The following is a 23,806-nucleotide window of genomic DNA, read 5'->3' as shown; positions in this document are numbered from 1 at the left end:
AGGGCAAGTTACCAAAAGCGACACCAAAGAAGAAGAGAAGAGTAGAACAAAGTGAAAGTAGTGAAGAAGTAACTTCATCTAGTGAAAGTAGTGGCAATGAAGGAAAAAGAAGAGTTAAAAACTCAGTCAGGAAGAAAGTAAAGCTTGGTCCGAGTGGGTTCTATTATGATATATAAATCCAACTATTCTATATTTTTACCCATATGAAATGTACGCCGCTCAGAATATAACGCCAACAGTTTTGGATGCCATGAACGGAAATGTTTCCGAATGGTATAACGAATGCGACAATGCCATTAGAAGGTCAGAAATAGTTCCTGGAACTTACGAATATACAACTGCTGTTTCTTATGGAAACGTAGGTGAGTTTGGAGAAGGTTCTTCAACAACAGTAGATATTGCTTGCGACAGGTTTCATATTATTTCTATTGACAACTCATTCTTATACGTGGAACAAGACATTGAAATAAAACCTTCTGCCAAGTTGTCTGACAAGAAAGGTTGCAATGGAATTTTCTATGTCGGATACCAATATGCTCCAGAAGTTTTCATGGGATATAAGATATATTCTAACTCTGACTTAGTTCAAACAGTAACATGGGCAAACTATGAATGGTTCGCTTTGAGAAACTCAGTACAACCACAAGCTAGAGAACAAACAGACCAGTATGCAAATATTGAGAAAATAAGAAGACTTGACCCTAACGTTCCAGGAGTTTATGTTAACCTTTCTGGACAAACTGCAGCAGCAGTAACCAAAGTAAAACTGAAACTTAGAGTTCCTTTGTCATCTTTCCTCATCTTCAGGTTTTTAAGATACTTGCCAAACTGGGCAGGAAAAATTTCTATTGAACTTACTCCAAGCAAAAATAACTTAGTCATTGCACCAACACAAGACCCATTCACTATTACAGACGTAAAGGGAACAAATCAAACGTCATTCGCCGAATTTTGCAAAGACAAAGTTGACTTAGACTTTGGTTTCTCAAACTTCAACAATGAAGTAAACTATTATTTCAATGCTGCTGGAACTGCTTGGGACCCAGTTAAGTTTACATGCGAAAAGTTTGAATGCAAGAGAATAGAAAGCAGACTTGCAGTCTATATGTTGGACCCAGATATTTCAAATGCTTTAGCTGCCAATATATTGCAGTTCCACTTATGTTCCTATACACCAAATATCTGTCAAAGACTTTGCAGGTGAAGTTGGAAACCAAAGTGCTGACCCAGGTGCAAGAACAGATATTGCTTTAACAACTGCAATGAAACATGCAGATACTATGTTTGTACTGTTCAGACGAACTATAAATGACTATCTTGTTTCTACAACCCTGGTATTAAATATCATATAAACATAGATGGCAAATATTATCCAAGAGAAGAATATTCTACAGTTGAGGATATGAGGTCATACAACTTGACATTAGATGCTATGAACTTTAACAACAACTTCACAACAACCATTAACCCTGAAATGCAAAGTTCTATTATGCCATATGTGAAAGTATGGACTCATACAGGAGGTCAAAAACTCAATATACAAATGGAGACCGTTCAAACTTTTGGCTTGGCATTCCATTTGCTGACTCAGAAGACTTTATGGGTGGTATTTCAACTGTTTGGTACTGTACAAATACAATATACTGGTGACAGAGACGGTCCAGATGAACTGAGAGCAAAGAAGTTTACAAAACCAATAGCACTTTCACGGAAGATGCTCTTTGAAGATTCGTTCGATGAAACCTGCTGGGGCTCCTCAGATTGGCATAACGACAGCTTCCATCGAGCAGATTTTTGGCAGCAGGTCAGTAAGTTGTTCTTGAACTGACTTTCTCCGTCAAATATTGACAGTACGCCAGTTTTGACATAATATTGTAAGATAAACTTACCTTTAGAAATATCTGTTAAGTTTTGTTGTTATATTTTTGTCAACGTCAAGAACTTTCACCATTTCAGTTATACCAACTTTCTTTGCTTTATGAAAATATTTAGGTTCAGCAAAGACTGCTATTCTATAACATTTACCATTGTTTGTATAAAGAACTATTCTGTCAATGTATTTGTATTGTTTGTGTGTGTAAACTTTGTTCTGCTTCAATTCGAAGAGATACTCGAATACGTCCATCTTTTATTCTAAGTAAAATGTCATTTCCGAAAAATAGAAGCGTAAGTGTTTCAAAAGGTTTAATGGCGGTGGCAGATGTGAAGTTAAATTCACCAACTCAAACAAACAGTCAAAGTGTTATTGTCAATGTCAAAGACAGAGATGTTGAAGTGGGGAAACCATACGAAGACGAAGATGGTATAACAATTGTTCCTGTAAAAGAACAACCAACATATCCTGAAGTTAGCAGAGACTTAAGTTCTGTTGCAGATATTCGAAACGACTACCAACAACTGAAAGACAAACTTCAAACTCAGGAGAAGATTTGTCAAGCTTTAGGTATAATGTTAAACTTGGTCGAACACAACCCTGTAAAAAGTGAACTCATATGTCATTGCACCTCATGAAGTCTTGAAAGAACTATTGAAACTTTTGACAGAGGCAGACGATATAAACATCAAAGAAATAGAACCGACATTAGTTGCTGTGGTGTTTCATATAATGTCATTGACAAGATATACGTTATGAAAGGAGGTGAAACGTTGAACTTAAAGTATAGTTTCCCAGACGTCATAAAAATATTTGACGACCACAACATTTCATTAAAATTTATTTGCTAAGTAAATGGCAGAAGATATAATGGTTTATACTATTACGACTAAAAACCCTGAGTCATATAATTCTATAACAACAAACTTACAAAGTCCTCAAGGACGGTATTGTAAACTAACTTTAAACACAATGACGACTAAAGCCTGTTTTGCTCTTTTGACACCAGAAGACTTTATTGTTGTGAATGGTAAAAAATACTCCTTTGAAGATACTTACTCAGATATACCACCAACAGGTTTTGTTGACTTATTTAATACTTTAAGGACGGGTGTAACATGTGCTGCAACTAGAGCAGGTTTCATTATGTTTGGATGTCCGACTGAGTTTACTATAAACGATATGAGCTATAATACAAAACTTATTTCTGGTTTTTACTACAACAGTTTCCTATAACAGGAAAAGGTGTCATACAAGGAATGTCTATTCCATTGACTTTAAGTACAACCTATTTTATATATTGTTTCAAACTTAGGTTCAAAGTGTTATTCGAATGTCGACAGAAACTATTATGACCAAAAGATACTTATGCGTATAAACAATACTTTCTCTGCTGGTTTGCCTATTGTTCATTCGAATGCAGAATTTTCAACCTTAGTGAACTCAAACACTTTGGCAAGTATAACGTTGACATTAGTTGACGCAAACTTTGTTCCTGTAAAACTTTTATGTCCTATGTATTTGTCAATGACGGCAGAAAGTTCGAATTGGAAGATGCAACTGGTGAAAGTATTGTATTACAAGAACAACTTCAACAACAAATAGCTCAAGAACAACAAATGCAACAAATGCAACAACAAAGTCAAGAATAAAAAAAAATATTTTTTTATTTTTATAAAAATGTACAGAATAGATGTTTCAGATTTTTATGACTTCCAAGCATTCAGAAATATGTGTCCATTTCGAGACTATAACAAAGCAGTCGAGAATTTGAAAACGTTTAGTCATTTATGTCGACTCTGCCCCAGAATGTTATGTTATGAAAGAATGGGATGTAGTCTTTAACAAACCAAGAGCAACAATAGTGTCTGAACAAGAATGTAGACAGAAACTTAAGAAAATAAAAGTTGTACAAGTTGGCATGAAGATGTTAGATGCTTGGGATATCTTATTGTCAAAGTTAGAAGATTTTTCAGTTCGAGGTATTAAAGTTCTATACACCTTCTCCAAACTTCTATTCTATCTTCACTGGATATAAATATGAACAAGTAGAATGGAAAGAAAATATTATAGAAGCTTGGTTAGACCATGTCAAAGAAATTATATGCAATGGAAACGAAAGAGTCTATGAGTATATCTTATGTTGGTTTGCAAACATCTTACAACATCCAAGTGCTAAAAATGAAACTGCTCTCATTATAATTGGAAAACAAGGAACTGGTAAGAACACATTCTTTACAGATATTTTGTGCAAACTGTTAGAGGGCTATTCGAATCCGAATATGACAAACTTAGAAAACATCTGTGGCAAGTTTAACTCCTCAATAGAGAATATGAAACTTATAGTATGTAACGAACTTCAAAGTATAGATACAACAAAAGTTTTGAACTCAGATGCTTTGAAGAGTCTTATAACAGACAAAGTTGGAGTTGTTGAAAGAAAATATAAAGACCAAAGAGTTTGTGAAAATGTTGCAAACTTCATTATGGTTTCAAACAATGCTGTTCGATGAAGTTAGAAAGTTCTGACAGAAGATATGTAGTTGTCAGAACGTCAGAAGCTCATATGCAAGATACAGAATATTTGACGACTTAGCAGAAACTTTGACATCTGACTTTTACAACCACTTGTTCTCATATTTCATGACATTAGATATTTCAAAGTTCAATCCAAGACAAATTCCACATACCGAAGAGAGACAAACATTGTTAGAAGCAAACAAGAGTGTATATGAACTGTTCATAGATGAAACTGACTTTGAGTGTTTAGATGAAAGGTCATTGTACGATTCGTATAAACAATATTGTCCAAGAATATGGTTATATGACAGCGTCTAAACGAACATTCTTGGCAAATGTCAAAAGTCTTTTAGACGTACAGAATGGTGTATATACAAAGAAAAATTTTTATGAGTAAATTTTAAAAAAAATATTTTTTTATCCGATAGAAAAAGATGGCAAAATTCATCTCAGTAAACAAGTACATGTCAAGACTTAAAGAAGAACTAGACCCATTCACATATTTGAATGTTTACTTCTACCATTTTGAAAAGTCTTCATTCAGCAAAGTTTGGAACATCGAACCAGTTAAGTTTGCTATTGTGACTAAAAACGGTGCGAAATTTGAAGACTTAGACATAGAAGGTTTGTTAGCAGTCAAAGAAAGTTTTGACAGAAGGTTTTCAAACCTTAAAGAAGGCAAAGCATACAAACTTGTTATACCTTATGAACCAAAGAAAGCAGACGACTATGAATATTATGAGTCTAAAGTTGTAGAAGTTCAAGGTAAATTGGGTAAAAAGATTTTAGAGTCTAAGCCAGTGTTTACTCCTAAAGAGGAAGAGAACATTGACATTGACCCAGAAATGTTCTAAAAATAAAATTTTATTTTTACATGTCAAATTTCTTTTTCTCTGGAACTGGTTCAGGTTCTTTCTTCTCTTCTTCTACTTTCTTTTCTTTCTTTTCTTTCTTCTTCTTTTCTGGTGGTGAGACGTCAAATTTGGCGCAACCATATTTATGTAAAAGTTCTTTGTCCTTTAATAGCTCTTCTATTCTGTTTTCTATTTCATCTTCAAGAACAGCGCATGTGTCTTCTTTGCATTCTAAGAACTTTTGTTGGACTTCATCTTTCCAATCGGCGTCATCTCTGTCAACAAGTCTGTCATTGACAAAATTTTAAGACTGCTCTGCTTAATGTTTTATGGTTCTTGTCATATTCCCAGAAACAGAACTTTAGAACAAATTCACCTTTCTTGTTTACACTATGTAAGATTTTATGGTCGACAGATGTTTTTGCTGTCGAAAAGCTTGTCTCGAATATAGATAGCGAAATCGCTAGACATTTTCTAAAAGATAAAAATTTTAATTTTTCTAAAAATATGTTAGAAAAAAAGTTTGCTGACATTGACAAGAAATTTGAGAATGTTTTAAACAAGAACAAGAGGAAGTTAGAAAATGCTCAGATAAAACCTATACATGACAAGTTCTTATTTGCTCAGAATGGTATAACAGGTCTAATTGCACCACCTGGGTCGGGTAAGACTTTCACTTATCTTAAAATGGCTGCAAACAACAAGAACTAGATGAGAAGAACCCATTCTATGAGTTAGTAGTCATTTGTAGTACTTCTGGTCAATTTGACCAAACCGTCAATTCGTTCAAAGATATTATAAAGAAGTCTAAGTTAGTATGTATAAAAGACTCTGAGTTGTTAGATTGGATAAAGAAGTACCAAAGAAGAGTTTTGAAGTATAATGCTATAAATGAGTATATAAATTCTAAGTTTAAAGACCCAAATGAGGAAATGCAGAGAATATTAGAGAAGAAACACTTCAGAAACAAACAGAAAGAGATAGAATACATTTCGAAGAAATTGCAATCTTACGATTGGAAGACATACCCTCATAGATGTCTTCTTATTTTAGATGACTTTGCTTCTCATCCTTTGCTTAAGAATAGAGAACAAGATATGTGTCGAATTCTTAAGAAGCTCAGACACTTTAACATCTCAGTCGTAATATGTGTACAGACAGCAAAGAGTTTAAGTAAGGATGTAAAGAGAATACTTACTGACATTGTACTTTTCCCCGGATTGTCCGAAGGCGATTTCATGGAACTTATGAAAGAGTCCATGGCAGGTAAGTTTGACAGACATGAACTATGGGAGAAGTACAAAGTCATACAAGACCCTCATACTTCTTTCAGAATTCATATCTACGCAAACAAAGTTCAAATTGTAAAAAGTCAAGCTTGAAAAATAAAGAGTTCATTTACTCTGCTTGTTTGAAGTTGTCAAAATACTCTGTTATTTTTTCCTTTAACAATGGCAAATCTTCTTTGAAGGTAAGTATTGTACAACCTTTTCATATCATAGTGTGTTTGAGGTAACGTATCTTGAACTATTTGTTTCACATCTTCATTCGGTGTCATTGAAATCGGTAAGTTTTCGCGATAGAACCAATTTCTGTCAGATTTGTAAATCTTAGCAAGGTCGTAAAAGCTTTTGTTGTTTCTTCTGACTAAATGCAACATAACCATATCTTTATCTTCTTCTTTCTCCAACTCTTCAGTATAAATCATATACTTATAGTTCTTTTCCTTTCCTTTTGGTACCGAACGTGGTATTCTTTTCTGAATGTTTTTGTCTTTTGCTTCAAGCTTGTTTTCCATCTCTTCACGTTCTTGTCTATGAATTTCGTCAAGAAGTCTGTAAATATTCCAAGCATAACGAGGCGAAGCCCACATTGCAACAGCATTTACAAGAAGTCTATGTACATACCAACCTCTCAAACCGTTTGGCAATTTTTCACGATTTTCATAGAGTTTTGGCGACTGGGGTTTTTTACCTGCTCGCTGTTCTTCACTGTTTTCAGAAAAAAGTATGTCTCGCTGTGCTTCATTTAATAGTTCAATGGTGCTTTGGTTCCTAAACCAGTCTTTAGGAAGCTTGGTATCTGGAGCAAAACATGCTGTCAAAATACTTTGCATTTGGTACATATCGTCTTTGACCGAACGAATGAGACGGAGTTGTTTGTTATACTGTATGTACTCGTATTCTTCATTTATAGCTTCATGAACGATAGCAGTTGTTGTGTTCTCTGTTGTTGACATATCTGTCTTTATATTCCGGATAAAAAAAATATTTTATAAAAAACTAACTTTATTTTTTCTGTCTTAAGGAAATTCACTGTTTTCATGTGTTTTATGCAAGACCGAAAAAAGTCGGTCTAGAGAAATTTCACTGTTTTCATAGAGTTTTGGCGACCTAGATAAAAGTCGGTCTCGCTGTTCTTCACTGTTTTCGTACGGAATCTCTTCTCTCGGTTTTTCCGAGGGAAGCAATCTTATGCCATTTTACTCAGATTTTCATACGGAATTCAGCAAAAATATATTTTAGGGTAGAAGGTTAGATCTAACACGTTTTCTACCCTCGTGAATTTTCATGATTTCATCGTAAATGTTTTGTCAAGACTTCTTCGTAAATGTTTTGTCAAACATGAACGTATATGTTTTGTCAAACATGAACGTATATGTTTTGTCAAGACTTCTTCGTAAATGTTTTGTCAAACATGAACGTATATGTTTTGTCAAAACTTCTTCGTAAATGTTTTGTCATGACTTCTTCGTACATGCTTTGTCAAGACTTCTTCATCGTAATGAGCGTAAATGTTTTGTCAAGACTTCTTCATCGTAATGAGCGTAAATCAGACAAAAATAATGTTTAGGTGAAGAGGTGCGATCTCACCTGTTTTTTCACCTGTTTTCTCACAAGCGTTTTACATGGTAAACGTTATTTTTACATGTATTTTTCAGCAACTTCGTCAAATAATTTTATAGCTTTATCTATCTCATCTACTTCAAACGTTTCTTTACCTTTTATGGGAGCACCATACCTTTTCTCAAACTTTTCAAGTAGTTCTGTTTCTGCAGCTCTCATATCATTAACTAACACAACCTTGACTCTATTGACTGTACTGTCATATCTTAGAGTTATATTATATGTCCTTCCTATCTTATATCTCTTTGTATTGAAGTCCTTCGGTTTCTGAACGATGTAAAGTAAGCCTTCACTGCAACGTTCCGTATCGAATGAACCATATGTTATGAAGTTATATCCAACAACTGGGTCTAACCATAACAAAACTATTGGTATAAGACTTTTGTCTATAAGATATGCTCTTGTTCCATGAAATGCTACCGATATCATAAGCTCAGGATTTCTTGTCAAAAATTTCTGAGTTGAAGCAATTCTAACCCAGTCCTGCGGTCTCTTTCCAGATGGAGATATAATGTCTGACAAAGAATATTTGTTGTATTTCTTTGAGTATCTTACGTTTAAATCACCTATTCTAACCACTTTGGTGTCATTGTCTATCTTTCCAACTGTTTCAAACTCAATGTTTGTCATTTCTTTCTTTAAGTCTGCATAGTCGTTTCTCATTCTTTCTATCTCTTTGACGGAGTAGTTATATCGCCTCATTGCTGCTTTACATTTAGAACATTGCGGGTTCATTTTTGCGTTATATTCTGAAACCTTACCTGCTAGAACAACTAAGGCGTCAATGGTTTTCTTTAACTCAAAAGTTGCGGGTCTTATTTGTTTGTTCCATACTTTACCTCTTCTATCTTCATCTCTTATCTGCCATACACATTCAGCAACTAACGAAACAAAGTTGTCGTAGGTCTTAAATTCTTCAGATTTATATATGTCAGAAACATTCTTATATACCATGTCGCAATCTTTGTCCATAACTTTATGGTTGCAATGAAATCCTAGAAACTCATAGTTTACCTTTCGTATGAACTTCTTTATTTCTACTGAGTCAGTTGCTTTGGCTTCAATTTCGTCGAATTCAGGAATGGTTAGTTTTTGTTGCTGAATTTCAGGTAGTTTAGGCAAATGGTCAATAATGTCCTCCATTTCATAAAGATACTGTTCATTTGTTTCATCTTTCGCACTACAGTCTAAATTACATGTTAAAAGTTCTTGCTTTATCTTCTGGATTTCTGTTTCAAAAGTATATGAAGAAGGAATGAAGCTTTTCATCTCTACTAACATAGATGTTGGATTCATGACTAACGAGTTTGGTGCTGTTGTTTGAACTGTTGTTGTGCCGATTGTTGACATTTTTATTTTTTTATACAAAATAAAAAAATAAAAAAAATAAAACTAACTTTATTTTTTATTTCGGGAAAATTCATGAAAATTCAAGAGGTGAAAAAAGAGGTGAAAAAAAAGGTGAGATCGCACCACTTCACCTAAACATTATTTTTGGGTCCTTTACGCTCATTACGATGAAGAAGTCTTGACAAAACATTTACGTTCATGTTTGACAAAGCATGTACGAAGAAGTCTTGACAAAGCATGTACGAAGAAGTCTTGACAAAACATTTACGTTCATGTTTGACAAAACATGTACGATGAAGTCATGACAAAACATGTACGATGAAGTCATGACAAAACATGTACGAAGAAGTCTTGACAAAACATTTACGATGAAATCATGACACTTTTTCATTAGATAACTGTTATTTTTTGACGAAGTGAAGAGTAACACTTCGTCAAAAAAATCCCTGAAATCATATCTAACATACAAAAAAATACAAAAAATGACACTTTTTCATTAGATAACTGTTATTTTTTGACGAAGTGAAGAGTAACACTTCGTCAAAAAAATCCCTGAAATCATATCTAACATACAAAAAAATACAAAAAATGACACTTTTTCATTAGATAACTGTTATTTTTTGACGAAGTGAAGAGTAACACTTCGTCAAAAAAATCCCTGAAATCATATCTAACATACAAAATAAAAAAATAAAACTAACTTTATTTTTTCTATCTTAAGGAAATTCATGACAAATTCAAGAGGTGAAAAAGAGGTGAAAAAACAGGTGAGATCGCACCACTTCACCTAAACATTATTTTTGTCTGATTTACGCTCATTACGATGAAGAAGTCTTGACAAAACATTTACGAAGAAGTCTTGACAAAACATTTACGATGAAGTCTTGACAAAACATTTACGAAGAAGTCTTGACAAAACATTTACGAAGAAGTCTTGACAAAACATTTACGAAGAAGTCATGAAAATTCAAGAGGGTAGAAAACATGTTAGATCTAACCATCTACCCTAAAATATATTTTTGGTCCGGGAACAACTTTCTCTCAATTGGAGCTGTGGCATACTCTTTGCGTAAACGGTTCAGACCTTCTTCGAACTCTTGGTCTCTCTTCGATTTGGATTGAGATTGGAATTGCTGGGGTGGAGCTTGCTGGAACATCCAAGGGTTGGGGAAGTAAGGCATAGGCAGAGGAGGGTAGTTCGGGAAGCCTTGTGGTGGGTAGTAACCTTGAGGTGGAAATTGGTAGTAATTTGGTGGAGGTACTTGCTGGAACTGAGCTTGCTGAGGAGACTGTTGTGGTTCTTTAGGTTCCTCTGGTTTGGGAATGGACTGGGTTGGTGGGACGTGGGACATTCGTTTGTGTCCTGTCAGAAGGAAGAACTTTTCCTGTTGGAAGGAAAAACTTTTCCTGTTGGAAGGAAAAACTTTTTCTGTCGGAAGGAAAAACTTTTTCTGTCGGAAGGAAAAACTTTTTCTGTCGGAAGGAAAAACTTTTTCTGTTGGAAGGAAAAACTTTTTCTGAAGTTCGACCAAAAAGTTCTCAATTTTCGAAAATTTGAATGGTTTACGGACGGACAACTGGAAAAATTTTTTCTGTCTTAAGGAAAAATTTTTTCTGTCTTAAGGAAAAATTTTTTCTGTCGGAAGGAAAAATTTTTTCTGTCGGAAGGAAAAACTTTTCCTGTTGGAAGGAAGGACTTTTTCTGTCGGATGGAAGGACTCGGAATGCCAGAAGGATTTGACGAGGCAGTTTACCTAATTTAAATAAACGACTGCGTAAAAGACTACTTGCGCAAGGTCATGAAGCCCAAGGTCAAGTTCACCACTATTTCTGGAAGGGCTGTCTTGAATCTCGAGACTTCGACTGAAATTCCAATTCAAATACCAGACGGGACAGCCTACGACGACATAAAGGACGCCAAAAGAGAAGCTCTTGTTAAGTTCCTAAACAAACGTCCTTGGATAAAAATACCAAACAGAGAGAGTCCAATTCCACGAATTATACAAATTCTCAGAGCACTGTTCCACTTCTCGGGTCAACCATTCTACATAACCTGTGAAGGCGACATCCAACCAGTTCAGTAAACCTTAACGTTTAGCTGCACTTTTTTATGTTTTTTGTGAAAGTGTCAAAAATAAATTGTTTTCATGAGTTTTCTACGATGTTAGAAAAAATGTTAGATCTAACATGCTAACATAAACATTATTTTTCAATACTTTTTCAGCACTTTTCCGTAGTTATATATGAAAGACAATTCGAGATAAAAGTCATAGTACAATGGAATAATATGTTGCACACCATTTGTTGTGAACCAAACTTGAAAGTCAGAGAAACTGTTACTAGGTGGTTCGTAGAATTTAGAAGCAAAGTCATAAAAGTCCTTACCAATACATAGAAAACTATTGTTGCTTGAACTGAAACTTGCATGACACATAACATTTTGAGGGTCAAACACGTTTCTATAAACTGTCAAATCTGCTGGTGGAAGTATAAATTTAAATGGACCATCTGGTGGTAATGGTTCGTTCTGGTTTAGTAACCGAAGAAATTGTGCCCAAGAACGTTTGTCTACTTTCCAATATAAAAACTCTGTATCTCTTGGAGGGTTAATTTCAATCTTTTGAAATGAAACGGTGGAGTTCATCTTGTCATATTCTAGTTTCAGATAGTATGTTCCATTTAGTAAAGAGTCGTATTTTTCTTGAAATTCCCAATAATATTTGTTCATTTGAGTTTGAAAGTCATTTAGAGTTTTCTCAAGACTTTCGTCTGAACGAACTGTAAAGATTCTCATTTCGTCAAATTTGTCTATTAGACCATCAGAACCTTTATACTGCCCATGAAAATATACTGCGAACATAAATGCGTTAGTTCTATTTGAAAACAAAACTCTTCTAAATCCTATTGCCTTTGCATCTGAAGGACTTTGAAGCCAACGAATTGGATAGTCAAACTTGTATACTCGGGATGAAATTTCTTCATCTGAAATAGTCCTACCAGCATTTGTAAAGATATAGTCTAACGGTTTTGTATCTGCTACTTTTGTTCTTTGTTTTTCAACCTGAAGCATTTAATATATGTAAAAATATATTGTTTTAAAATGGTATGCCATTTCATATTTCTCATCTAACAAACAAGTTTCCCAACGGTCTTCTCCAACAAACTCAGCGTACATTTCAAATAAAATTTTAAAAATGTCACTTTTTTAAAATAAATTTTTACTTCATGCAATGTTTTATTTCTGTGCCGTCTTCAAGTATACCCCAATATTTCCTTTTCGATATTACATGAACTTCGGAAAATACCTTATCTAGCTTAAAACAGCCCATCTTTTCACTAACTAAACCCATTTCAATGAGTTTGTTGTACCCTTCTTCGTTCGTCATGAGTGCGTCAATGTTCTCATAGTAAACCACAACTTTCGATTTGACTTCGGAGAAGAATTTGTTGTAGTTGTCAAGGACTGCTTTTGCGAACTGAGGGTAAGACCAATGTTCGACAATAGGTTTTAATGTGGTTACTAAGCCACTTTGACCTTGAGTGAATTCGTACTTCAAAACAAAAGGAGAAAACCTTTCAACAAAGTTGTCGACCTTCTCATAATGTTTACTCTTCATCTCTTGAGGTTTCTTAATGGAATATCCCCATGTCGAATTCATAAGCAATTTGAGTGTCATTGCAAGTTTGGGGTTTGAAGCTTTCCTAATATCATACAGTTGTTGTATGACTTTTCCAACTGTATAGTTCCTTCCGGCGGAACTCACCATCTTCGTTTTGGAATTCCAGTCGGAATATATTGGACAAACCTCATGTATGCAGCGTTAAGGTCGACATAGTATATCTTTTCATCTGAGTCGAACTTGTCGCAAACCATTGGTCCAGTTTGTGGAAATTCAAGTGAGTCTCTTATCTTCTGAGAAACTTCTCCTGTTATCTCATAAACATCGTCGAAGCAACCTGTTTCATATAAAACCTTCTGACCTAACTCAGTGCTCTCCAATACAATTTGACGTCAATTGGATGTCTCAATGAATTTGTTTATAGCATCTTGAAGTTCTTGCAACCTCATTGGAAGTTCTTCTGGTTCAGGTTGGTATCCGAACAATCCAACTCCTTGTGGAATTGTGTACTTCTTTTGTACTAGAACTTTGTCTGGAACAACTTTTGGTCTTGCTAACAGTGAAAAGTTTGTTTCGTCTTTTGGTACAAAAGTTTCTGTCAGCTTGTCATCTGGAATTGGTTCCAACAAACCTTTCTCGAAAAGAATGTTTACAGCTCTGACAATGTTGCACTTGCCTTTTCCGAACAATGGTTTGTAAGACTTTCGTTCAACATGAAGTGGTTGGGACAATTACAATCTTCAACCATGGTAAGTCTTTGTCAACAACATAGTCGTCATGTGAAGAACCTTTAGCTGTAGGTATGTTGACTCGGATATTGACATTTGCCAACGGTGCAATTTTTGCCAATTGACCTCTGAGAATGTACCTTGTCTTCACACATGACTCAAGATACTTCATCTTCTCATCTGTAACAAGACCAGAGTTCCTGAGACATGTAAGAATGCAAGGTTCATTGACAATTGTTTCAATTGAATTGTAAATTCCATACCTTGTCAAGTCAATGTCAGACTTATTTATGAAGGGGAAGTATCCAGCATGTTGTCTGACTGCTTGAGGGTTAGGTTGGTACCATTCGAACTTGACACTTGCAATTCCTTCAATTGCATTCAAAATGTCTGAGTCGGAGTCAACCATTTGTTCTCTCTTTGTAGTCTTGAAAGCGTCAAGAAGCATTGCAGCTGTTGTGACATTGCCATGTGCATAGTAAATGTGACCATCCAAATCTGTTATGGTCAATCTGAGATTGTGTCCTTTCTTATTTCCGTCTTGTATGGCAGCAAGTACACCCATGAAGCCTTCTTTGTTCTTTCCTTCGTCAAAGTTTACTGTAAAGGTTCGACCAGATGTAATTTGACTTCTAACTTCACGGTACTTCTCATATGCATATCTTGTTCTTTCCATGGGAGCATGACCATCCTCTGCACTACCTTTTTTCCTTCTCAAAGGATGCAATTGTTCGTCATGTTTCAGTAGAATCTGGCAAAGCCGTCGTGTCCTTCAACTTGAGGTTCACTAACATCGAAAGGCATGTCCATAAGACGTTCTTCTTCTAACCTCTCTAGTCTGTTTGGATAATTTGCACGTCTGTTTCCAAATCCATTTCGTAGCGAAGACCAGACAATTTGTCATAGACTTTTATGGGTCTTCCTTTCTTATATTTAAACTTCTTCGAAACTCTCCAACCATATCTTTGTAACTCTGCTTTTATTCTAGCAGATTTTCTATCCATTCTATATGGGGGCATTTTATAAAAAGAAAAAAAATATTTTTTCTTTACTTTACATAACCGCCTGCTGCCATAAGTCTTTGACGCCAACCCATACCAGCTAATGAAGGTTGACTTGGTTTAGTTTCCAAACTAAACTTTGGTTTTGGTTTATCTTCAGTTTTTGGTTTTTCTTCTTCTATCGGTTTTTCGTCACTTTTCGGTTTCTCTGACTTTACTTCACTTGCAGGAACAGTTGTGTCGTCAACATCTTCATAAATATCATATGCCATTTGTTTTTGTTTTCCTTTCAACTTTTTGTGTTTGTTGTAAAGTTTAGAATATTTCGACTCTAAGTCAATGAGATGTTCTATAATGAACTGTTGGTCAGTGAAGTAAACTTTTCCATCTGTTGTCTCGAAAGCTCCTTCAGACTTCAATATTTTATTTGTGAGAGTCTGTTTCTTTTTTGAGATACTTGCCGTTCCATTTTATGAAAAGTGACTTTGTAGTTAGGGTTTGTATTTCCAGACCTGGCACTTTCTATTATTGAAATTTTCTCTTCATCTGTAAGTTCTTTGACAGGTTTTGACAATGGTTCTGAACTTTTTGTTTGTGGTGTCAAATCTACCGTTTCAACTTCTTCGGTCATTTCATCTCAGTAAAAAATTTTAGTTTGGTTTGTTTTCAACTGGTTGTTGTTGTTTTTTAAGTCGGTCTAAAACTTCCTGAGGTATAGGAAGAACTTGACAAACACGTTGTGTAACTGCTGGAAGCCGACAAATCCATCTTGAACCCATTTGTCTCAATGCTGTAGGGTTGTTAGATTCCTGACGATAGGTGTCTTGGAAGATTTGCCTGGTGTCATCATAGTGTCTTTAAATCAAAAATTTTATTTTGGAGTTAGTTTTATTGATTTTTCAATAAAAAACATTTCTAAAACAAGAAAATAAAACGATAAAATATTTATATTTTATATAAGGATCTTATATATTTAAAATAAATATCATTTTATTTTTTTCATTGGTGTCTGTCAAACCATAATACACTATTCAAAAATTCAATGTGTCTTGCGGTTTCAAAAGACACCTTCAAACTGAACGATAGCACAGACACTATTGAATTTTACCCATTTTATTTAGTTTTTACCCTTTTTATTTTTAAGAATTAATGACTGAAACAGCCGTTTTGCTATGACCTCAATCACTTTTATTTATTATTTTAAATATTATTTAATTTTATTATTTGAATAGGCCAACTTATATTTGAGAAGCTCAATTTGAGACCACTTAATACATTGAAATATCATAAATATTGAAATATTAAAAAGTGTATTTCAAAATATTGAAATTATAAAAATTTATAATACTGAAATTGAGACAAATTAATAAATTCAATGTGTTTTTTTTGAAATAACTCTCAAATATTATTTTTGTTTATTTAATGATCAATAAATATGATTGCTTTAGTCAATCATAAAAACTAATTTAAGTTTAAAATAATGAAAGGATAATTTGATCGTTTTTTAAAATACAATTATTTTTGATGATTTGCAAGAATCTTTGAAAAGAATATAATATAGGTTCTATATTTGTAAAATTTATCCAAATCATGTATTACATAAATTACGATTAAAACGATGAAAGAACCAAAAAGTGTGTTTTGTGTTTTGTTGTTGCGTGTGGATGCGGGATCCTGTTATTTCCGAAATCGACAAAAAATTTGGAAATTTAATTTCCGAAATCGAAATTATATTAATGTTTTTAATATTCTTATATCAAAAGGATTAAAGTTCATTAAGAGAAAAACAATTCTTCTTCTTCAATCTATTGGCGCATTTATTTCTACACGCCAATAAGGAAGGGAAAATTATAAGACACCATGGTGTCTTCAAAACGCTAATTTTTGATATTTTTAACAACCCTACAATGCTGTATTGTTCATTTCATCTCAGTAAAAAACTTTACATTCCCCACGTTTGAGGCGGTTGAGGTTGGTTATTGTTTACCCACTGTTGTGCATGGTTATATCCTCTGTTAAAGAATCTTTCACCTTGGTCCATATAGTGTCCTGCTTGGTTATAGTAGTCATTTGCTTTGTTATAATAGTTTCCTGCTTGTCTTCCTACATTGTCCATCCATCCTTGAACTTTTCCTCTTGTTTCAGGATTTGGAATAAGATTTGTTGCATCTCGTGCTACATCCCAACCTTTCTGTACAGTTTGTATAATAGGTTGTGCTTTCTCTTTAAGTATACCTAATGTACTCAAAATCTTCCTTCCAACTCCAAATACACTCTGGCTATTGTTCCACTGCGGGCAAAAATCTGGATGCAACTCCTGCTAATGCGCCAAATAAACCCATTTCTTATAGGATAAAAAATGACGAATCCAAACAAGGACCCCTATGTTTCTAAAGCGACAAAAAAAGCACTCATGATAAAAATCTTTAGTTCAACACCAAATGCTTGGTTTATGGATATCTTGGAAAACATTCCGAGGTATAGAGAAGATGGACCACCATACTGGTTAATATTTGTTGGTCAAAACACAAGATACTGTGAAGCCATACCATTATGGTCCAAAAATATTTTAGATGTGAAAACTGCTTTGACAATATTCGTTGACAAATACCATCAACAAAACTGACATCTGACTGTGAAAGTTCTTTCAAATCAGATGATGTAAAAAACTATCTGCGTTCAAAAAATGTAAACCAATATTTCATTGTCGACCAAAACCATCTGCTCTTGGTGTCATTGACGGATGTATAAAATGTTAAGAGACTTAAACCAACCACAAGGTGGTGAAGCAAATGAAATGTCATATGACGACAAATATAGACACTTCTCCATGGCAAAGATGAGACAAGTTTTAAATATTTACAATAGCCGTAAACAAAAAGGTTTGGGAAACCACTCCCCCGAAGAAATGAAAAACAACCCTGACTTAGAGAAAGACTATATATTTAATAATTTAGTCAAAAGAGACAAACAAGAAAGAATGCCGGGCTTCAAACTTCAGAAAGATGACAAAGTAAAAATAGAAATACCTAAACGCGACCCATATGAAAATACTATTGACTATGACAACAATGGGAACCCGACAGGTACTCACATTCGTGTTCGTAAAAATAGAAGAAAGTATACAAGAGAATATTATGAAGTTTAGGCAAACATGGCAAATGTACAGACTGCAAGCAGAAGATAAAAACTATTGTCAGACCTCGTTTCAAACTTGTCAAAGTTCAAGGTGGTATACTTTCAAAGACAGTTCCTAACAAATATAAGACAACTCCTGACGAATATGCTAAAGAAGTTGAAAATGACGACTAAGCATTTCTATACCATGCGTAAACTGTCATGTAAGGTGGCATGTATTCTTTACTTTGTCCCGTTGTTTGCGTATATCCTGAAACGCGATGTGTATGGTTTCCTCCTCCCTCAGTGTTACTCCAGAAACAATCTATAGCAAACTTAACGTTGTCTTTAACATCATATCCTTTACCTTTTATCATTGCTGACCAATCCCAATATCTATGCTTATGCCAACCTGCTTGAGATGTACTTAAATCTATGTAGTGACTATGTGCAGGTAAATTTTCACCTGAAATCGTTTTACTTCCACCTGTTTCCTTTGAAGAGTTTGCACAATACAAAACCTGTCGACTATTTGAGTCCAAGTTCCAAAACCAAGAACTGTTCTGGTCTGGTAGAGTTCATTGACGTATAAATAGAGCCTATAGGATATAATGTTTGAAGTATTTCTGTCTTTAATGTTTGAAGCTCTGTTTTGTCTGCTTTCTTGTCATATAAATCTTGAGCAGTGAATTTAGTATTATATTCATCCTTCATGACATAAACATCTTTACATCTAATGTTTCTCATCGTCGTTATGTCGTCATCCGATGTTAAACCTTGTGGAAAGTTAGGAGGTTTACAATATAATGCATCCCCACCAGTTTCTTCAACCGTTCCTTCAATACTTTCTATAGCAACAGTTGTAAAACTTGTATGTGTATGAGTCTTATTTGCTTTCTTCTCTAACTCATCGTTAACATAAGTTTTATCTGCTTTAAGGTCTAAACATCCTGAAACCCATCCTGTATCGGCTTTAGTTTTTAAAATCTTCGATGTCCGTTCATGGTACCAGTCAACCCTTTCTATAATTTCTTTATCTTTTTCATCCACATATTCCTTATCCGCCTTCTTCTCTAACGCACTAGCCACAAGTTCCTCATCCGCTTTCTTTTCAAGGCTAACGTTTAAGTCTGTTATTTCAGATATAGAATGTGTATGAGTCTTTTTAGAATATTCGTTTTCAGCTCTCGTCACTTCACTTGACATTTTATTGTCAACATATGTTTTGTCTGCTAGTTCAGGATGAGTATGTTCTTTTGTTGCATAAGCATTGTTAGCTCTTTCTTCTTCTTTTGCTATTGCATCGTCTACATATTCTTTGTCAGCTTTGTTGTCAACATCTGCTTTCAAAAGAAGTTCATTTATAGGTTTCTCGTTTAAAATTCCTTTTGTTGGATTTATACAGACAGTATGGTTCTTATTGTCTTGAAACAGAAACTCATCTGTCATTGGGTTTAATGTCAGTTTTAAGTTTCCTTCTTTCAATGACTCAGATATCTTAGAATAGTTTGAAAAGTTTGTTGTGTTCTTATTTAGAGCTTGCATAATGAGTTGTCGGTTGTGTTGTATTTCTCTCATGGAAGCAATATCTTTCGACATTTTTATTCTAGATAAAATATGCTTTCAATAGAAAAAGAAAATTCAAGAGTTGCTACAACTAAACCATTAGATGAACTTTTTACTAATGTCGGTCAAAAGTTTGAGACAGAGACCGTAAAGCATGAAGGCTATCGTTTTGACTACCCATTAAGATGGCTAAGAGACCCATCTGTCACAAAAGCTATTGGCTTTCGTAGAATGAAGTTCATTTCAGAAGCCATACATGGTTTCCCATTTACGGTCGGTTTTGAAGTTCGATACTATAACAAAGAAAAACGTATGTATGAGAAATTTGAACAGGGAAAACTTTTACAAGTTAGTTTGCTTGTAAACTTAGAAACAACTCTTCAAGCTTTTCAGAAAAAATAAACGATATCTATCTCGAATATGCAAAACAGTATAACATTGACGAAGGAGAGTACCATCTCGATATTATTTATGACAGGAAAAATGCAACTGTTAAAATCAATAGAATAGAAGACCTTGGAGAAAACGTTTATATTTCTACAAAATATAACAACTTGGCATGGTATAGATTTATGAGGATGTTAAATCAGCCTGCAGCATATCCAGTACACCCAGACTTTTATGAAGTCGAAAACCCTAATGGAACATATGAAAATATTTTCGACCCAGATGCTATTATTGTTCATGCTTCATTTTCTGGTGCGCAAACTCTTTCTTATGTCTGATGAATGATTTTTACGAAAAACCTACAAAGTTATACGAACCACCAAGTGGAAGTATTTCAGACTTTCAAGTATGGTTTACTACAGATGGAAGAAAAAGAATAATTCCATTATACCATGCGTTTTACTTAGAACTTAGTTTCATATACAACTACTATCGAACGGTAAAAATATAATTTTTAATACGGTTGAGGTGTTGGATTTGGTTGCCAACTAGACTGTGGTGCAGGTTCAGGCTGTTGTATAACAGGAGCTTGTTCTTCTGGTTCAGGGTCTTTAGGTATAATACCAACGAACTGACCTACCCTTTTACCAATATTTTGACTCCGTTCCAAATTCCTCTTCCTACGGTTTTTATTCCATTCCATATACCTCTTCCAACATTTCGAAAGAAGTTTCCAATACTACTGAAGAAACCCATTTTACTATATGTAAAAATCTAATGTCCGCCTAGTCTCTTACGTTTCCTGTTGAGTTCCATAGCATTCTTTAACTGGAGCTCATACATTCTGTTTCTCCTCTGGTAGAAAACATATTCTGGGTCAACTCCTGTGTTCGCGTCATCTGCATAAGTTGTTTATATCCACTTCAGGGTTTGTATAAAACTCTTTCCATCTCATATTTGCATACCATGGTGGCAAACCTAACGCAGCGTCATTTGACATGGCAGTTTGCATTGTACATCTGTTGGCACTTGACCATAGTTTGCCATTGCAGTTTGTATTCTAACTTCATTTGGAATATTCTCTGGTTTGGTTGTCCAGGTTGCTGTGCATTCGCTAAGTTCTGTGCGTCCATTTAATATTAGATAAAAATATCTCTTACGAGTACATATACTGAACATTTGCAGGCATTGGTTCATCTTCATATTCTCTGTACTTTTCTGCCACGTCAAAGAAATAAATGACACAATGGAAAAAACCTAAAACAAGTAGTCCTATTTCAAACCACATTTACTTACTAATAAAATTTCTTTATTGTGACACTTTCTCCAGTTTATAGGACCTCTCTCATATTCTATCTTGTCATATCTAAACTCATAGTCATGTATGTCCTCTAACCATCTCATAACGGTTTCCAAACCACTTTTATCGGATGTAAAGTAAAAGCATGGATGGTTATGTAAAACGTCTAAAGTTTCTAAAGAGTCTCTCAAAGTCCAGTCTACTTGGTATTGAAAATCCCATGTGTTATAGAACGGCGGGTCCACTATAAAGAAAACATTTTCCTTGTCTTTATATTTTTCATACAACTCTGTCCAATAACATCTCACAAACTCTATACCCTCAATATATTTTTCTATGTCCTCTTTGAAAACATTTGTATAGTTAAGATATAAAACTTTGACATAAGTGTTTCAATGTCATGAACTCTTATAGAACCACTATATAATAGTCTAGCAGATATACTATCCCAGTCTATATATTCTGCTTTTTTCAAAACCTCTCTCACAATATTTTTCTTATCTAATGGTATACGTTCCATCTTACCTATAGGTATCTTTTCTTTTAACTCTTTCAATATATTGTTTGTGTCTGGAATATGTTTGAGACGGTCCATATAGTTGTCGAAGTCATTGCATATAATCTTTGAGTCTGGGAATATTGTATGGCACAAATGGGATATATAGAAACTTCCACCGAACAAATCTACAAATGTTAGACCATTCGGTAGTTTCTTAAGTTCTCTCAATATAATATCTTTACATTTACTCTTATTTCCAAAGAACGGTAACGGTGGTTTTGTAAAATTCATTTATATATAATAATAAAAATGTTTTTTTCCTGAAAAGTGACAGAAAAGTGACAAAACATGAAAACATATATAATTTGTGAAAAGCGACACATTATATAATGTTTTCGACCCAGAAGAAGGCTTCTTCCCAGAAGCAATGGAGGAAGAAGAAGAGTCCTCCGAATTCACACCAGAAGACTAACAATTTTCCGAATAAAAACTTCATTTATACTAAACATCTTCGGGGCTAGAGGGCACGAAGTGCCTGGAAGCCCCACTACCTTTTTTTTTGTTTCGTTTTGCGAAAAAAACGTACAATACGCAATTTCGCTAAAAAAACATTTAGCTAGCAATTTCGACATTTGACTCCACTCAAGACGTCACTTTTTTAATTTTGCGGTATCATATTTTTGGAAAATCTTTATGAATATTATATAAAAAGTCTCTTTAATATCTATATTTCATATTTTTATCGATTTTTAAAGTTTTTGCGAAAAGTATTCAATTATTTTTGCTATTTTGTCGGGTAAATGTCAGATTTGCGACATTTTCTGATATGATATTCAGATTCTACGTTGATAATAATGCTTATAGAACCCTCTTGCTATTGTGTCAAAATTGCGAAACCGATAGCAAAAATATCTCGCAATATCAAAATTGAGATATTGAGTGAATTATGCATTATAGAGATTAAAAATCTGATTTGTGAAAACATCTCATCAGTTTCTAGCTAATTCAAAAATCTTTACTATCTTATTCGATTAAAATGAAAAGGGAATAGTTTCATTATGCTTTAAATGACAGCCTTATAATATAATCATAGTTTTCGCTCAATATGCAGCATTTTTTTTCGAAATCTATGGTCAATGTCCTAAATACTGATTGCTTTGCATTAATATCTCTTACATTTTCTATACCCACATCACTATTCATTGCTATTCCTATCTTTTTCATTTTTGTTTGTTTCTCATAATTTCTCAAAAAACATGATAACTTGATATTTGTAAATATCATACTTTATAACGTAAATAAGAACTTGACCTATTAAGAAAAGCAGTAATGAAAAGAAAATCTGAAATTCATAAAAATTACAAGTTTCTGATGACAATTAGCTTAATTAAACCAGGTACAAGATTATATAATTGTATTTTCTATCCAATTATCCATATAATATCTTATCCAGAAAAAATAACTTGATCAATACCAAATGATTTTTTAACTAGTAAATAAAGTATTTTCTTTACACACATTGTATATCATAGTTTTTTTTTGGTTTCGCAAAACATCCAAAAACAAATATGCTATAAAAGTGACAATTTTAGCAAAACGAAACCCTTACTTTTATTTATTATTTTAAATATTATTTAATTTTATTATTTGAATAGGCCAACTTATATTTGAGAAGCTCAATTTGAGACCACTTAAAACATTGAAATATCATAAATATTGAAATATTAAAAAGTGTATTTCAAAATATTGAAATTATAAAAATTTATAATACTGAAATTGAGACAAATTAATAAATTCAATGCGTTTTTTTTTGAAATAACTCTCAAATATTATTTTTTTGTTTATTTAATGATCAATAAATATGATTGCTTTAGTCAATCATAAAAACTAATTTAAGTTTAAAATAATGAAAGGATAATTTGATCGTTTTTTAAAATACAATTATTTTTGATGATTTGCAAGAATCTTTGAAAAGAATATAATATAGGTTCTATTTTTGTAAAATTTATCCAAATCATGTATTACATAAATTACGATTAAAACGATGAAAGAACCAAAAAGTGTGTTTTGTGTTTTGTTGTTGCG

General features: G+C 33.7%; 8 protein-coding genes and 5 pseudogenes across 13 annotated transcripts, besides 1 other annotated feature; 5 read left to right on the top strand and 8 right to left on the bottom strand.

The window, feature by feature from the left end:
• Positions 1–19,133: part of a mobile genetic element that runs on past the window's edge.
• On the top strand, positions 209–980 carry TVAGG3_0629240 (uncharacterized protein; the record flags this gene model as incomplete). Its single annotated transcript, XM_051240723.1, has 1 exon — positions 209–980. A coding segment is annotated over one exon (772 nt), but the record flags the coding sequence as incomplete, so codon positions are not given.
• TVAGG3_0629230 lies at positions 3,701–4,536 on the top strand (annotated as a pseudogene). The gene has a single exon. A coding segment is annotated over exon 1 (836 nt).
• On the top strand, positions 4,987–5,247 carry TVAGG3_0629220 (protein of unknown function, DUF4108 family; the record flags this gene model as incomplete). Its single annotated transcript, XM_051240722.1, has 1 exon — positions 4,987–5,247. A coding segment is annotated over one exon (261 nt), but the record flags the coding sequence as incomplete, so codon positions are not given.
• Positions 5,264–5,410, bottom strand: TVAGG3_0629210 (uncharacterized protein; the record flags this gene model as incomplete). The annotated part of the gene is made up of 1 exon (XM_051240721.1): positions 5,264–5,410. A coding segment is annotated over one exon (147 nt), but the record flags the coding sequence as incomplete, so codon positions are not given.
• On the top strand, positions 5,959–6,629 carry TVAGG3_0629200 (annotated as a pseudogene). The gene has a single exon. A coding segment is annotated over exon 1 (671 nt).
• Positions 6,646–6,937, bottom strand: TVAGG3_0629190 (annotated as a pseudogene). Its single transcript has one exon. A coding segment is annotated over exon 1 (292 nt).
• On the bottom strand, positions 7,054–7,486 carry TVAGG3_0629180 (KilA, N-terminal/APSES-type HTH, DNA-binding family; the record flags this gene model as incomplete). Its single annotated transcript, XM_051240720.1, has 1 exon — positions 7,054–7,486. A coding segment is annotated over one exon (433 nt), but the record flags the coding sequence as incomplete, so codon positions are not given.
• TVAGG3_0629170 (organellar and viral DNA polymerase type B) lies at positions 8,326–9,503 on the bottom strand (the record flags this gene model as incomplete). The annotated part of the gene is made up of 1 exon (XM_051240719.1): positions 8,326–9,503. A coding segment is annotated over one exon (1,178 nt), but the record flags the coding sequence as incomplete, so codon positions are not given.
• Positions 10,505–10,855, bottom strand: TVAGG3_0629160 (uncharacterized protein; the record flags this gene model as incomplete). The annotated part of the gene is made up of 1 exon (XM_051240718.1): positions 10,505–10,855. The coding sequence occupies one exon, from the start codon at positions 10,853–10,855 to the stop codon at positions 10,505–10,507; it is 351 nt and encodes a 116-aa protein (XP_051087305.1).
• On the bottom strand, positions 11,713–12,573 carry TVAGG3_0629150 (uncharacterized protein; the record flags this gene model as incomplete). Its single annotated transcript, XM_051240717.1, has 1 exon — positions 11,713–12,573. The coding sequence occupies one exon, from the start codon at positions 12,571–12,573 to the stop codon at positions 11,713–11,715; it is 861 nt and encodes a 286-aa protein (XP_051087304.1).
• On the bottom strand, positions 13,568–14,527 carry TVAGG3_0629140 (annotated as a pseudogene). The gene has a single exon. A coding segment is annotated over exon 1 (960 nt).
• Positions 18,161–18,875, bottom strand: TVAGG3_0629130 (annotated as a pseudogene). The gene has a single exon. A coding segment is annotated over exon 1 (715 nt).
• Positions 19,134–19,586: 453 nt separating the features above from the next.
• Positions 19,587–19,937, top strand: TVAGG3_0629110 (uncharacterized protein; the record flags this gene model as incomplete). Its single annotated transcript, XM_051240716.1, has 1 exon — positions 19,587–19,937. The coding sequence occupies one exon, from the start codon at positions 19,587–19,589 to the stop codon at positions 19,935–19,937; it is 351 nt and encodes a 116-aa protein (XP_051087303.1).
• Positions 19,938–23,806: the final 3,869 nt, after the last annotated feature.

Source organism: Trichomonas vaginalis, chromosome III (assembly GCF_026262505.1).
Source record: "Trichomonas vaginalis G3 chromosome III, whole genome shotgun sequence".
Lineage (NCBI taxonomy): Eukaryota > Parabasalia > Trichomonadida > Trichomonadidae > Trichomonas > Trichomonas vaginalis.
The sequence above is the reverse complement of the archived record's forward strand: the minus strand, read 5'-3'. Positions and strand labels throughout refer to the sequence as shown.